Source organism: Vanrija pseudolonga, chromosome 2, assembly GCF_020906515.1.
Source record: "Vanrija pseudolonga chromosome 2, complete sequence".
NCBI classification, from domain to species: Eukaryota; Fungi; Basidiomycota; class Tremellomycetes; order Trichosporonales; family Trichosporonaceae; genus Vanrija; species Vanrija pseudolonga.
The window spans coordinates 442,076-456,752 of NC_085850.1; the positions used below are offsets into that span (position 1 = coordinate 442,076).

At 62.7% G+C, this 14,677-nt stretch overlaps 4 protein-coding genes across 5 annotated transcripts; 3 read left to right on the forward strand and 1 right to left on the reverse strand.

The window, feature by feature from the left end:
• The first annotated feature begins 544 nt into the window (after positions 1-544).
• On the forward strand, positions 545-3,788 carry PIL1 (Sphingolipid long chain base-responsive protein PIL1). Its single transcript, XM_062768434.1, has 4 exons — positions 545-1,219; positions 1,277-1,708; positions 1,750-1,942; positions 1,980-3,788. Exons 1-4 carry the CDS (start codon positions 882-884, stop codon positions 3,540-3,542), a joined length of 2,526 nt encoding a protein of 841 aa, XP_062624418.1. The 5' UTR covers positions 545-881; the 3' UTR covers positions 3,543-3,788.
• Positions 3,651-6,773, reverse strand: Rich (Guanine nucleotide exchange factor subunit Rich; the record flags this gene model as incomplete). Its single annotated transcript, XM_062768435.1, has 5 exons — positions 3,651-4,910; positions 4,949-5,401; positions 5,442-6,446; positions 6,484-6,591; positions 6,630-6,773. 5 exons carry the CDS (start codon positions 6,771-6,773, stop codon positions 3,651-3,653), a joined length of 2,970 nt encoding a protein of 989 aa, XP_062624419.1.
• A 302-nt stretch (positions 6,774-7,075) lies between these two features.
• Positions 7,076-10,192, forward strand: LOC62_02G001937 (uncharacterized protein). 2 transcript variants are annotated; one of them, XM_062768436.1, is made up of 5 exons: positions 7,076-7,340; positions 7,381-7,464; positions 7,528-9,198; positions 9,237-9,618; positions 9,657-10,192. In XM_062768436.1, exons 1-5 carry the CDS (start codon positions 7,218-7,220, stop codon positions 10,055-10,057), a joined length of 2,661 nt encoding a protein of 886 aa, XP_062624421.1. In that variant the 5' UTR covers positions 7,076-7,217; the 3' UTR covers positions 10,058-10,192. The 2 variants fall into 2 exon arrangements, with proteins under 2 accessions (XP_062624421.1, XP_062624420.1); XM_062768437.1 differs by having other exon boundaries at positions 7,381-9,198.
• A 212-nt stretch (positions 10,193-10,404) lies between these two features.
• SPBPJ4664.04 (Putative coatomer subunit alpha) lies at positions 10,405-14,598 on the forward strand. Its single transcript, XM_062768438.1, has 5 exons — positions 10,405-10,637; positions 10,686-10,725; positions 10,776-10,877; positions 10,916-12,319; positions 12,360-14,598. The coding sequence occupies exons 1-5, from the start codon at positions 10,620-10,622 to the stop codon at positions 14,483-14,485; spliced, it is 3,690 nt and encodes a 1,229-aa protein (XP_062624422.1). The 5' UTR covers positions 10,405-10,619; the 3' UTR covers positions 14,486-14,598.
• The last annotated feature ends 79 nt before the right edge of the window (positions 14,599-14,677 follow it).

Here is a 14,677-nt window from a genome sequence, read left to right on the forward strand (position 1 = left end):
TTCTTTCAAACCCCTTCATAACCCACCCATTCCCCAAGTCTCTCTCATATTCCCAGTACCGCCGTCTAGCACAGCCGTTCAGGCCTCTTCTGCGGTGCCACTTTCTCACTCGGGGTGCAACTCATCGCCACTCTCGTCGACGTACGCGAGCTGTGTCCTGTCGCTGGGTCGGGCGCCCCACGTGGTTCCCTTGTCGCAGGCAGCAGCTTCTAGATCCATGGGACCCGACGAACAGGTCTGGAGCGGCTTGCAGAGCTTGTATGCGTCGTACTGCTCTCGGTACTGCCGCCACGACCGCATCGGCAGTCTGTGCGGCCACAGTCCGTGAGCCAGCCAGCGCCACAGTCATGTTGATGCGTCGACCGTGGGAAAGCTGTCTATCCTGCATGGTGGCGTCGTTCACACCGCCCCCCTTCTTTGGTTTCCTGACGGCGCCTCGCCGCGCGCCTTGCCGCCGCTCTCCGCCTTGCCTTGACTCTGCCCGCGACAACGCTTGGCAAAGGGCACTATCACGTCAACAAATCCTTGCGACTCCGCAGCATCGACGACGACGACAACGACAACGACGACAGCGGCGGCGACGAACGACCCTGGGCTTTTCTTTTGCGGCGCAACATTCGACGTCGAGTGGCCAAAACTCCCAGCCAGGCATTGTTGATCTCCCCGCATCTCTCTGACATCTTCTCCTTCTCCTTCCCTCCACACGACCACCCACACAAATCACAATCGCACCACCCCTCTTGTTCGTGCCTGTCGCAACAACCGCCGCCGCCGCCGCCGCCGCTGCAACGACACAAACGAGCATCGTCACAATCTAAACTCGCTTTCATCATCGTCCTTCCACCCTTCCTCCTCTTCATCCTTCTCTTACAACCCTCGCCATGACGCTGCGCGGCGCGTCGGGCAAGTTCTCGCTGCCCAGCTTTGGGCGCAAGAGTAACGCAAACGACACCTCGCCGTCCCAGTCCGGCATCCCGTCCAACTCGACTCCCCAGTACGCGCCCAACCCCGACAGCACATCCAAGCTCGGGCACGGGCGCGACTCGGACTCGATCATCGCCCCGCAGCACGACTACTCTGGCGTGCACCTCGGCGGCGGCAACGCCAACGGCTCGAACGGCTCGAGCCTCGACGGCTTTGGCAAAAAGATTGGCAAGAGCATCGCGCACACCAGCTTCCTCCCCTCCCTCGGTAACCAGGACCTCAGAGCGCTGCAGGAGTGAGTGGGCCGTAGGCGGTGCAGCCAGCGCCCCTGCACACACGCTGACGCACACAGTGTCATCACATCGGAGAAGAATGTGCTGCAGGGCGCCGAGCGCTTCGCCGGCGAAGTTCAGGCCGCCGCGAGCAAGCTGCCCATCTACGGCGAGCAGGAGGGCGCCGACCTCAAGGACATCCTGGGCCACTCGTCGACGCTGCTCAACCAGCTGAGCGCTGCGCTGCGCGTGTTCGCAGGCCACGAGAACAACATGCGCCAGTGCTACAAGCGGATCCGTGAGCGCGAGGAGGCGCTCGACGAGCTCCGCCGCCGCCGGCGCGCGACGGCCACCAAGGCCGAGGGGGCAGAGAGAAAGCTTGCAAAGATGGGCCCAGAGAACAAGCAGCTCATCTCGCAGACTGAGCTGCTGGAGAACCTCCGCGGCCAAATGCGCCAGATGGACTCGGATATCGTCAACGAGGAGAGCAAGCTCGGCGACTTTAAGCGACAGTGAGTGATGGATGGGCCGGCAGGCGTGTGCTGACTTGCAGGTCGACCAAGGAGGCGCTCTCATACAAGTTTGGAGGCCTCGAGGAGCTCGGCGAGAAGATGTGCATCATTGGCGAGCTCGGCAAGTTACTCCTCGAGGAGATTCCTCTCGAGGAGACGCCGCCTGGCTACGGCAGAGCTCCGTACACTGCCTACGAGAAGACGCACAACACGGTCACCGAGGCAATCAAATGCGTAGGTTACTTGATCATGGCTGAGGCTAACGACGCAGCTCGGTACCGTCCAGTTCCATGCCGGCTCGGCCGCTCCCAAGCCCCCAGGCCTGCCAACCCCAGGGCTCGACGCGCGCACGCCGCCCAAGGGCCACAGTGTGGCCGATCACGAAGAGTATGCCGACTACCCGGCCGACACGCCTGCGTCGCCTGAGAAGCCGCCCCAGCTTCCGCAGCTGGACGGCTTATCGCTCGACGGACACAGCACCGACCGGTACTCTGAGTTTGGTGCCAGCGCGCCGTCGGCCACGAGCACAGTCGTCTGGACTGGGCCGACTGCCGACGACCTCTACGCTCACGACTACGAGTACCAGCAGCAGCGTGAGATCGACGAGGCTGCCAAACGCGACGCCGCGGGTCTTGGTGTCGCTGGCGCGGCGGCTGCCGGGTTGGGCGCAGCCGCGGCTATCGGCCACCAGCGCTCTGAGAGCGGAAGCGCGACAGTTCGCGAGGAGGGTTCGTCGTGGCAGCCGCTCAAGGTGCGCCGCGACCATGCCGCGACGCCCGATGGCTCCAGCCTCGCTTCCTCCCCACCGCCCGCGCAGCAGGGCTACACCCTTCGCGACGGGCCAGGCTACACCCTGCCTGCGGCCTATGACCTTCCCGATGCGCCAGCCGCGCCGACCCACCAGCAGCAGCCCTCGGTCAGCGACTCGCTCCACGCGCCCAGCGAGATTGAGCGGCCCGGCAGCACCAACTCGGGATACTACACGCCCCCTCCTCCACCAGAGAGCCGCTCGGCGTCCATCGACGCCGGCTACCCCCAGGGACGGACCACGCCCAAGGCGTACGCGCCGACGCCGCTCAACACGGACGTGCCCCGTGAGCCCGAGGAGGTGACCCCCGTCGTTGCCATCCCACCTGGCACTGCGCCGCCCCCGTACATCCCTCCCGCGTCACCACCCAGCGGCCTTGCGTACGACGATGAGTCACCCCAGATTCCGCACATCGCGCGTGTGACTACCCCGCCTCGCGATGAAGCCCCAACCGTTGTGTCGATCGGTGCCGAACCAGGACACTACATCCCCCCGATCCAGGTCTCGGGCGGGTCTAGAGAGTCATACTACTTACCTCGCTTCCCGTCCGACCGCGACTCGCTCGCCAACACAAGCCGCGACAGTATCGGCCAGCACTCGATCGCACACGACAGCATTGCGGCGCGCAGCTCGATCGCCAACTCGTTTGCCGACATCTCAATCCCCGACATGACAGTCAGCAACGTCGAGACGATCCCTGGCCCGACGTCCCCGCGCGACTTTAGATTCTCGCCCCCACCTAGCACTGCTGGCGGCGGCGTCATGTCGGCCGCTGCCTTCCGCAGAGGCGTTCGCCAGACCTCCGAGGACCCCGACGCGGCGCCCACACACCAGGTTCGCCGTCTGCCCCAGCTGCCCGTCGGCGTGCCCCCGCCCCGCCAGTCGACGCCGTCGGTTCCTAGCTCGCCGCGCGAGAGCGCCGACTACTATGCCGACCACCGCCAGTCATACCCATACGAGACTGAGGGCAGCGCCAACGGCAATGGCAACGGCCAGATCCACGCCCAGCACGGCAACCGCCTTTAATATCATTGTCCATACAGCCGCTTAATACGAGAGACCGAGACGTAGCTCAATGATGCTGATGCCCGTGATGCCACTATACCCCCGCCAGAGTGTGTGATGATACAACATTTAGTCTATAGCTGCGAAGATGCCCACCTCGTCCACTGCAGCTTTGAGCGCCGCGCCGCTCTCGTCAATGCTCCGCAGGAAGCGGAGCAGCTCCTTGCACAGCTGCGTCTCGCGCGCGCCAATGGCCAGACGCAGCAGCCTAATGGTATCCGCCACGTCATCGTCTTCTTCCTGCGTGTGCATGACGAGGAGATAGGACGCGGCCGTGCGCAGCTGGTTGGCGCGGATACACTTTTCGAAGAGGTCACGAGGGCGGCCGACCTGCTCGAAGAGGATGCCCCAATGCTCAAGCTCGGTCTTGCGCGCGCATCCGACGACAACGTCGAGCGACTGCGGGAAGTGGTCGAGGAAGGAGGTGACGAGCGCGAGCGTGGTGTGCGTGGGTGGCTTTTCCTTCTCGCTGCTGCTGCTAGCTGCGCGCCTTGCGTCCACCGCGTCCTCGAGCACCGAGTGTAAGAGGACCTCGAGCGAGTGGCCAAAGTACACGAGGTTCTTGTAGTTGGCCGCGAGTGCCATCGCGGCGTCGACACGCCCCGCGTCGAGGTGGTACCGCAGGAACTGGGGGAGGAAGAGGTGTGTGCTAGTCTGGGTCTTGAAGAGGACGAAGGGCAGCGAGCGGGTGGATATCTCGTAGTCGACGCCGATGATGATGCCCTTGTCCATGAGGATGCTGAGGGGGTAAAAGTCGAGGCGGAGCGCAATGCTCTCCTGCACCGTCTCGTACGTGTCCTTGTCCGGGTCGACGGTGGCGCCCTCGATCGTCAGCGCGTCGAGCCACACGCGCATCCGCTCGCCGTCGTAGCCCCACAGCGAGTTCTCGAGCGTGCCCACGCCGTGCAGGTGCGTCCAGTAGCTCTCGATGCGGTCCGCGAGCACCTGCTTGTCGTAGCGGACCTCGTCGTTGCCTGCCTTTCTCGGTCTGAGGAGCACGAAGCGCCCGTCGACGAGGAAGATGATCGTGGCGACGATTAAATCGTCGGCCGGGTCGCCGAGCCGTTTCTGCGCCTCGGGGATCATCCAGGACAGTGCACGCACACGAGATGGGACACTGATTAGCCCAGAGAACCCGATCGAGCCGCATAACTGCAGCCGGATCGAGTCGCGCGTCGGCAGGATGAGGAAGTGGTAGAGCATGCCGTCGGCCGTGTAGACTAGTAGCGAGTTGTCGAGTAGCGTCGTTACGAGCACTTGTGATGGGAGGTTTTGCGCATGCAGCACGTTGGCCTCGGACAGATCTTGGTCGCGTGAGTACAGCCTGATCTGGTGGGTTAGCGCATGCAAGACTGCAACAAACCCACCTGGTACTTCTTGTCCACTTCAACAGCGGCAATGAGAACGTGGTGGAACCATAGAAGCCCTCCGCGCACGGTAAACGCGCGCTCCTCGCGCTCATGCGCGAACAGCTTCCAGCGCCCCGACGCAGCAGAGTAGTGCGTCAGCCCGCGCTTGCCGGCGACAGCGATGAAGCGTCCGTCATTCGAGATACTCGCGTACCGGATCGGCCAGTTGGTCGCAATGTACACTGTTGGGATGTGCACGTGCTGCCACACGTCTGACTCGGGGTTGATGACGCTCATGTCGGGCTGGTCGGCTCCGCGGTACACGAGCACGCGGTCGTCCATCTGTAGGAAGGCGTAGCGGGTGTTATCTGGCGAGTGCTGCCCCGTAGTGGCAGACTTGACAAAGGGGAGCGCGTAGATGTCTTGCGTGGGGGTGAGGAGGAAGAGGTCGAGGTTGCCCGGTGCCCAGAACTGCGGTGTAAGTTGTCTCCTTCCTGGCCGCCCAACTCACCAAAGTCTTCGCCCCGTTCATAAAGCTGTCGGGCCACGCCTCCTCGTCCGCAAGAGCCTCAGCACCCCAGCCGCCAAGTCGGCCGCCCATGCTCCAGACCGCCCAGCCCCGCTCGTAGCCAACAGCGAGGGCATACCCGTCGCTCGTCCACTCGAGAGAGGTCACCGCGCCGGGCGAGAAGCGGAGGTTGGCCGAGTGCTTCAGATCAAACGTGTGCGAGAATCTCGCTCGTCTGGGGTGGGGCGGGAGGATGACAATGTGTACCAGCCCGCTAGCTGTTCCGATGGACACCCACCCCAGCCGCCCGTTGACCGCGACGTGCACGGCCTTGTCCTCCACCGCTGCTGGGGGGCTCGGCGCTCCGAGCCCGAGGCTCTTCATCCCCTCGTCGATCGACTGTCTAGGCCGCGGCAGGGGATACACCATCTGCCCGATAAACTTGTCTTTATCGGGGTTGTACCGCCCCACTCGGTCCGCGCCAGCGCCAGCGAACCCGCGCTCGGCACGTACCAGCTCGAGCTGGAGCACGTGGTGCATGGCGTAGACTTGCCCGTCGTCCATGAGGATCGTGTATGTCGTCGGCTGGCCGTGCACGCGGGTGGCTGTGATCGAGAGGGGAACAGGCACGCGCTCCTCCTGCTTGATCCACGCCTTGGCTTCTGTCAAGTCCCAGATATCGCACTCGACCTGCTCCTCCGTGTCGCCGTCGAGTGGGAGCGGCGGGAAGTGCGAGCCCGGTGCCGCAAGCAGCTGCTGTGGAATGGGCCAGGGGACGTTTAGGATTGCTGGCGGGTGCTGTAGTGATAGAAGGAGGTTGTGCTGCTGCGCCAGCACGCTCTGGCACCGGCCCATCACGAATGCCACGCCCGTGGGCTTGAGCTCGTATCCGGCCAGCAAGTCACCCTCGCCGGCCCCAGATGAGGGGAAGGAGGGCGTCGGGGCAGACTCGTACGCCGGCTGTCCAGTAGGAACTAGCTGGTAGATGAGGAGGTGGGACATTGTCGTCTGGCGGGTTAGCTCGCATCCTCCGCCTGTCACCCACCAAAATGATCACACCGCGCGAGTCATACGTCCAGATCACGTCCTGGTTCGCGCCCCACCTCTCGATGCTCTCCTTGCTCCGCACCACGGCAGTCTGGAGCACCGTCGGCTGGCGGGTTAGCCACGGGACAGGCGCATATAACCCACCCGCACATCCCAGATGCCGATAGTCGTCGCCGACAAGGACGCAAAGTAGTTTCCCCGCCGGCTCTGCTTGAGCGTGATGAGGTCGTCCTGGCCCAGGGGCTGCGGGACCGCGAGGATCCTGGCTGCCGAGGTGGGCCAGTACATGGGGGCGTTGGGGGTGTGTGTGCGCTAGATGTGGTTGTTGTTGTTGTTCGTTATCGTTGTCGTTGGCGGCGTCGTCGTCACCATCTGTCGCCGCAGGCGCGTCGTGATCGCCGATGTGTCACTTTGTGCGTTGCCCCGCACTCAGCCAAGCGGAGGTATTCTGAACCCCGGCCACGTGTCAATTTGATCCCGTCTCGGCCATTGAATCCTATCAGATCCTCCCCGTTGTTCGGCCTTGCCAGGCCAGGACGATGTGACGCGTGTTGTTGGCTGCTATAACTGTTGGTCGGCGCCGCGTATATACAACTGCCATCTCTTCTCACAACCGAGATCGCACCTCGATCTCGTCCTTTCAAAGCGCACACACGACCTATACGGCGGACATCAACCTCCCCAAGTGACAGCTCGCACTCCGAAGCAACGCGCAGAGACACCCCGCCCAACATGTCCAAACCAAAGCCGAGAGCCTCTGAGCCTCCACGCCCTAGCGTCCCAGCTGGCAAGTCCGGCACTCAGAGCAGGAATGTGAGCCAGCCGGGCGCCTCGACCTCGTCGGCAAAGTTCTACGTGGGTTCGATGGTGGCAACACTGCATACTGACCCGCCAGAACGGCCCCACCGAGCTCAAGCAGCGTAACACTGGCTCGGGTGCAAGCACCATCAAGACGGTGCCGCCGCAGGCTGCGGCCAAGGTAAGCTCGGGCTTCGGCATGCCGCCGCTGGCCGCGATCCGTATTGCTGACTTGGGGCATCAGTCACCATCAGCGTCGCAGAAGCCGGCTGCGGTGGCCAAGATTTCCAAGAAGTCGCGGAAGCGCACGAGCTTTGGATTGTTTTCGCTCATCTCCCTGGCGCCGATCCTCGTGTTTGCGTCCCTCTTCTCGACGATCCTCTGCCCCCCGCCCCAGGCTCCGGCGTCGACATTCTCCCGCATCGCACTCTCCGCCATCGGGAGACAGCACGACAACCACTCGCCGCTGCACAAGGCGCTGTGCTACCCCGCGAATGTTTACCACAAGGAGGTGCTCGAGCCCTACGTGTACCCTGTCATTGCCGATGTCCAGGCCAAGATCACCGCCCACCCCGTGTACAAGGAGCACGTCGAGCCCAAGTACAACTTTGCCAAGGCGACCGGTACCCGTATCTGGGAGGGCCCCGTCAAGCCCATTGTCGACCGCACCTGCCGTGGCGCGCGCAAGTTTTACCTCACCTACGTCGCGCCGCACGAGCCCTACATCCACGCCAAGTACACCGAGTACACTGCCCCGATTGTGAACCGCGTCTCGGCCGCCCACAAGACGTATGTCGAGCCCCACGTCAACACGGCCGGCGAGTACGCCTACGCCGGCGCCAAGACGGGCCACGAGTACTACCGCTTCGCTGCCGACCACCCGATCACCCACCAGGCCGGCAAGCACGCCCAGACCGCCTTCAGCCTCGGACGCAAGCACGGATACAACGCCTATGTTTACGCCAAGCCTCATGCCCTCACTGCCTGGGACAAGATTGTTCTGTTCACGAAGCAGGTGATCATTCCCAAGAGTATTGAGGTGGCAGAGCTTATCGGTTTGCAGATTGAGCGTATTGTTGCCGTCGTCAAGCGCCAAGCCTCCGACTTCTACAAGCAGCACCTCGCCGAGCACCTCGACCCGTATGTTGCCAAGATCAACGAGACCCTCGCCCCCGTCATTGCCATCTACAAGGACAAGGTCTACACCCCTTACATTGCCCCTGCCATCGCCGCCATCTTCCCCGAGACCCCTGAGGCGCCCAAGAGCTTCTGGGCCCACATTGCCGACAAGCTTCCTTCCCTTTCCACGTCGCACGTCGACACCCGTGGCTCGGGCTTCTACGCCGATGACGTCAAGGAGAAGGCCAAGGTCGTCGAGGAGAAGGTCAAGGAGGTCAAGAAGGAGCAGCCCAAGGCCGAGAAGGTGGCACAGAAGGTTGCCGACAAGGCGGCTGCGAAGGCCGAGGAGCCCAAGAAGGTTGTTCAGAAGGTTGCCGAGAAGGTCGCCGAGGCCGCTGCCGTCAAGGAGGCTGTCAAGGTTGTCGAGGACAAGGCCGACCGCATCAAGAAGGCCGACGTTGAGCGCGAGGAGAGCAAGGCTGAGCCCGAGGCCGAGCCGTCCGAGGCCAAGTCGACCAGGGCTGCCGAGGACAAGAAGGAGAAGGTCGTCAACACCACCAAGGAGGCTCCCAAGGTCGAGAAGGAGACGGCTGTCGAGACTGTCGCCCAGGAGCCTACCGAAATCCAGACTGCCACTGGTTCTGCTACCACCGCTTCGGCTTCCGCCTCGGCTGCTGCCGCTGCTGACGCCAAGGCTGAGGTCAGCCCCCGCGATGCTATCCTCGAGGAGCTCAACACCTTGAAGAAGAGGATCAACCGCGTTGGCAAGGACGCTTCTCTGACCCTTGAGGACATGGTAAGGAGTGCATGTGCAGCAGCTTCACTGACGCCCAGTTCACCAGGACCATCACTGACCTGATCGCCGAGGTTCCCAAGGCCGAAACGGCCGGCCTCCAGAGCATGGACCGCGAAATCAAGCGCATGCTCGACGGCCTCGACCGCCTGTACACTCGCTCGACCACCCTCACCAAGGCCCAGGTTGCCGAGTCGATCAAGATGTCCGACAACAAGGTCAAGGGGGTGTATGACAAGGCTGTTCGCGATGTCCAGACCCGTAGGGATTACCAACCCAAGTTTAACGTGTTCGTCGACTTTGCCCACTACGAGCAGGGCAAGGCGTACGACGACCCGACTCACGATGCTCTTGGTGCCAGGATGTCGGGCACTCCTGGCATCACCACCCAGGACTGGCAGCTGTGGAAGTCTCTCAAGAAGGGTTTGTACATTTGTTGGTCTCCACGCTGACGGCCTCAGATTCGGACGCCTTCACCGCCAGGTGGAACGAGGCCACGGCCAAGCCTCCTTACGCTAAGGTCAAGAAGCTCATTAACCAGCTCCAGACCGACATCAACGAGGCTGTTGCTCAGCTCAAGGGCACATACGAGTCGTGGCAGGAGCAGCAGGACACTCTGCGCCGTACTGCCCTCACCAAGATTGAGGCCCGCGAGCACGTTGCCAAGGAGGCTGCCGAGTCCAAGGCTGCCCAGGCCAAGCTCCCCCGGAAGGATGCCAACGGCGACCGTGTCTCGATCCAGCCCGTCCCCTCGCAGGACTCAGCTGCCGGTGCCGGCTCTGGCCCCGTGATTGGCAAGAGCAAGGAGCAGGTCGAGGACGCGCTCAAGGCTGCCAACGCTGCCAAGAAGGACGAGTTGTGAAAAGTGTTATTTATTTTTACATGGTATCTTTTCTTCTCCAGCTCTGCGTAGTGGTAGCTGTGGATACCACGGGTGTAGCCTTTGATGAGATTAGCCTTTATAGACGGCGAGGAGACGATGTATCGATGCATACGGCGTCATCGCTTGCCTTGCTGCAGTCGAGGTGCACCCTGGCTACAGTGACGGGGTTAGGCGGCAAAAGCCACGTGGGATGGTTGTGGCGTTGTCCCTGACCGGCGCGTGCCTCGTCACGTTGCACGGTCGTTGCCTGCTGGGTGCAGTGTCGTCGGCCACTGACTGACTGCTCCTCGCTGCCACCGCGATCCACCTCCACGTTAACTGAAAGTCACCAACCCCGCTCAACCTCCAACACGCGCCTTGCTGCAACCCCCACCTCCAACTCTCACCTCGGCAAGCGCGACTACAGCGACGACAACATCGACGTGGCCTAGCCCATTGCGATAAACGATCATTGCTGCTCCTTCCCCCCGTCTCTACACACCGCGCCCCGACTGTTCCTCCATCGGCACTCATCTGAACGCGACACGCGCGGCTGGGCAAGATGCAGATGCTCACAAAGGTGGGTTATGCCCTTGCTACTGGTATGGGACCCACTAACACGCCGCAGTTTGAGAGCAAGAGCCCGCGGGTAAAGGGAATCGCGTTCCGTGAGTTGCTTCGTTACACTGCCGCGAGACTTGAGCTGACAACTCTCCAGACCCCAAGACGCCCCTCCTCGCGGCCTCGCTCCACAATGGCACTATCCAGCTGTGGAACTACCAGATGGGCACGCTCGTGGACCGGTATGACGAGCACGACGGTGAGTGTTTGCCCCGTCTTCGCGCGACTGACATGCAGGACCTGTCCGCGGCATCTGCTTCCACCCGACGCAGCCCATCTTCTGTTCGGGCGGTGACGACTACAAGATCCGCGTGTTCAACTACAAGCAGCGCAAGTGCCTGTTCACACTCACTGGACATCTCGACTATGTGCGCACCGTCTTCTTCCACCACGAGTACCCGTGGATCATCTCGGCGTCCGACGACCAGACGATCCGTATCTGGAACTGGCAGAGCAGGACGTGTATCGCCATCCTGACGGGCCACAACCACTACATCATGTGCGCGCAGTTCCACCCCTGGGACGACCTTGTCGTCTCGGCGTCGATGGACCTGACTGTCCGCGTGTGGGACATCTCGGGCCTGCGCAAGAAGAACCAGGCCCACCAGGCGCCCATGAGCTTTGAGGAGCAGGTCGCCCGCGCCAACCAGGGCCAGGCTGACCTCTTTGGCAACACGGACGCGGTGGTCAAGTACGTCCTCGAGGGCCACGACCGCGGCGTCAACTGGGCCGCGTTCCACCCCACCCTGCCGCTCATCGTCTCGTGCGGTGACGACCGTCAGATCAAGCTCTGGCGCATGTCCGAGACCAAGGCTTGGGAGGTCGACTCGTGCCGCGGCCACTTCAACAACGTGTCCATGACCCTCTTCCACCCCCGCCACGAGCTCATCCTCTCCGCGTCCGAGGACAAGACGATCCGCGTCTGGGACATGACCAAGCGCACGGCCGTCCAGACCTTCCGCCGCGAGCACGACCGCTTCTGGGTCCTCACTGCCCACCCCGAGCTCAACCTCTTCGCTGCGGGCCACGACAATGGTCTGATTGTCTTCAAGCTCGAGCGCGAGCGCCCCGCCTTTGCGCTCAGCGGCAACCAGCTCTACTACATCAAGGACAAGGTTATTCGCGTCGCCGACCTTACCACCGGCACAAGCCAGGGCATCTGCTCGGTCCGCAAGCTCGGCTCGCAGTACATCCAGCCCAAGACCCTCAGCTACAACCCTGCCGAGCGCGCTGTCATCGTCACCAGCACGGCGGACAACGGCGTCTACGAGCTCGTTACCCTCCCCAAGTCTTCGGCCCCCAGCGCTGGTGACGGCAAGGACACTCCCTCGGACGGCAAGAAGGGTACCGGTATCTCGGCCATCTTCGTCGCCCGTAACCGTCTCGCTGTGCTCGACAAGGGCGCCCAGAACATTGAGATCCGCGACCTGAGCAACTCGCTCACCAAGACGGTCAAGTGCCCCGTGCAGACCACCGAGATCTTCTACGGCGGCACCGCGTCGCTCCTCCTCGCCACGTCCAACTCGGTCGTCCTGTTCGACATCCAGCAGCAGAAGGTCCTCGGCGAGATCAGCACGCCCCCCGTCAAGTATGTCGTCTGGAGCAACGACGGCAACATGGTGGCTCTCCTCTCAAAGCACAGTGGGTGTTTTGAGGTGAAATGTACCCGCTAACCCCGCAGCTATTACCATTGCCAACAAGGCCCTCGAGCAGACTGCGCTTATCCACGAGACGATCCGCATCAAGTCGGCGGCCTGGGACGACAGCGGCGTGCTCGTCTACACCACGTTAAACCACATCAAGTACGCGCTCACCCAGGGCGACAACGGTATCATCAAGACGCTCGACCAGCCCGTGTACCTCACCCGCGTCAAGGGCCAGGTCGTCCACTGCCTCGACCGTACCGCCAAGCCCCGTACCATCCCCATTGACCCCACCGAGTACCGCTTCAAGCTCGCTCTCACTCGCCAGAACTACGACGAGGTGCTCCAGATCATCCGCACCTCCAACCTTGTGGGCCAGAGCATTATCGGCTACCTCCAGAAGAAGGGCTACCCCGAGATTGCCCTCCACTTCATTCAGGACCCCCAGACCCGCTTCGACCTCGCCATCGAGTGCGGCAACCTCGACGTTGCCGTTGAGGAGGCGACCAACGTCGACCGCCCCGAGGTCTGGGAGCGCCTCGCTACGGCTGCCCTCAAGCAGGGCAACCACCAGATTGTCGAGAAGGCGTACCAGAAGACGCGCAACTTTGACAAGCTGTCGTTCCTCTACCTCATCACCGGCAACACTCAAAAGCTCGGCATGATGGGTACCATCGCTGCCAAGCGCGGCGACCAAATGTCCCGCTTCCAAAACTCGCTCTACCTCGGCGACGTTGAGACGCGCGTCGCCGTCCTTCGCGAGACTGGCCAGTACCCCCTGGCCTACTTCACTGCCAAGACCAACGGTCTCGACGACCTGGCCCTCGAGGTGCTCGAGGAGGCTGGCCTCACCGAGGACGAGGTTCCCGTCACGCCCTCGAGCGCTGGCCACTCGTCGCTCCGCCCCCCGCCCGTCGCCTTCTCGCAGGCCGAGTCAAGCTGGCCCATCAAGAACCTCGGCGAGAGCTTCTTCGACCGCGCGCTCGCCAACGGCGGCGGCGTCGAGGGCTTTGTCGGTGGCGAGTCCTCGAACGCTGTCAACGGCACTGATGAGGCGCTCGACTCGTGGGCCAACGAGGACGGCTTGGATGCGGACGGCGATGATGTTGACGAGGACGAGGGCTGGGACCTGGATGCCGAGGTCGTTGACGCCGTTGCCGAGGAGGAGGTTGACGAGGAGATTGCTGGTGAGGTTGGTGCCGAGGCCGACTTGTCAGAAGGTGTCTCGCCAGGTGTGCGGGAAGACGACCTGTGGGCCCGCAACTCGCCATTGGCAGCAGACCACGCGTCTGCTGGTCTCTACGAGTCGGCCATGCAGCTCCTCAACAGACAAGTTGCCGCGGTCAACTTTGCTCCTCTGAAACCCCTCTTCCTCTCCGCGTACCGCTCCTCCCACGTCTACGTTCCCGCCAACGCCTCGCTTCCTCCTCTCGAGTTCAACGTGCGACGAAACCCCGAAACGACCGACCTGCGCGAGGTGCTCCCGGCCGTTTCTCTCGAGTTTGAGGACCTCAAGTCGAACGAGCTCGCCGAGGCCAACCGCTTCTTCAGCCGCGGCAAGTTTGCCGAGTCGCTCGCGCTCTTCCGCGAGATCCTGCAGAAGCTTCTGCTTGTTGTCGTCAAGTCCGAGTCGGATGCCGAGGAGATCAAGGGCCTGGTTGTGACTGCTCGCAACTATGTCATTGGCCTCAGCCTCGAGGTCGAGAGGAGACGGCTGGTTGTCGAAGATCCGGACAACATTGTGCGCAACCTCGAGCTCGCGGCGTACTTTACGCACCTCGACCTGCAGCCTGCCCACACTCAGCTTGCGCTTCGCTCGGCCATGGGTGTGTTCCACAAGGCGGGCAACAACGCCACGGCTGCCGTCTTTGCGCGCCGCCTCATCGACTCTAGGCCCACCGACACCAAGGTGCTCACGCAGGCGCGCTCGATCCTGACCAAGGCCGACCGCGACCCGCGTGACGCACACGAGATTGCCTACGACCACTTTACCGCGTTTGACGTGTGCCCCGCGTCGCTGTCGCCCATCTACCAGGGCTCGCCGGCGGTCGTGGCCGCGTACACTGGCGCGCGCTACCTGCCAGAGTACAAGAACACGGTGTGTGTGGTTGACGGGATTACGCAGGTTGGCCTGCCGGCTTCGGGTCTGCGCTCGACGATCTAAGCCGCGAGCAGGGGCCGAGCCAACACGTAGAGTACGGAGCAGCATAGTGCCATGGATGGCTTTGAACGAACTTGATACATAGGTAATCTCGTATGAAGAGATGCGTGTGTGGGCGAGCGAGCGGGCGTGCGAGGGTGCGAGCGCAGCGAGCACGCGAGGAGTGGGACAGTGTGGCATTGGGCGTTCTACTAA

Excerpts from the sequence above, each read along its gene's own strand:
- LOC62_02G001937 (XM_062768437.1), top strand. The coding sequence starts at position 7,218 with ATGTCCAAACCAAAGCCGAGAGCCTCTGAGCCTCCACGCCCTAGCGTC. Across the intron at positions 9,199-9,236 it reads CTCTGACCCTTGAGGACATG|TTCACCAGGACCATCACTGA; the intron begins GTAAGGAGTGCA and ends ACTGACGCCCAG. Across the intron at positions 9,619-9,656 it reads GTGGAAGTCTCTCAAGAAGG|ATTCGGACGCCTTCACCGCC; the intron begins GTTTGTACATTT and ends TGACGGCCTCAG.
- PIL1 (XM_062768434.1), top strand. The coding sequence starts at position 882 with ATGACGCTGCGCGGCGCGTCGGGCAAGTTCTCGCTGCCCAGCTTTGGG. Across the intron at positions 1,709-1,749 it reads CTCGGCGACTTTAAGCGACA|GTCGACCAAGGAGGCGCTCT; the intron begins GTGAGTGATGGA and ends GCTGACTTGCAG. Across the intron at positions 1,943-1,979 it reads TCACCGAGGCAATCAAATGC|CTCGGTACCGTCCAGTTCCA; the intron begins GTAGGTTACTTG and ends CTAACGACGCAG.
- SPBPJ4664.04 (XM_062768438.1), top strand. Across the intron at positions 10,878-10,915 it reads CCGGTATGACGAGCACGACG|GACCTGTCCGCGGCATCTGC; the intron begins GTGAGTGTTTGC and ends ACTGACATGCAG. Across the intron at positions 12,320-12,359 it reads GGCTCTCCTCTCAAAGCACA|CTATTACCATTGCCAACAAG; the intron begins GTGGGTGTTTTG and ends CTAACCCCGCAG.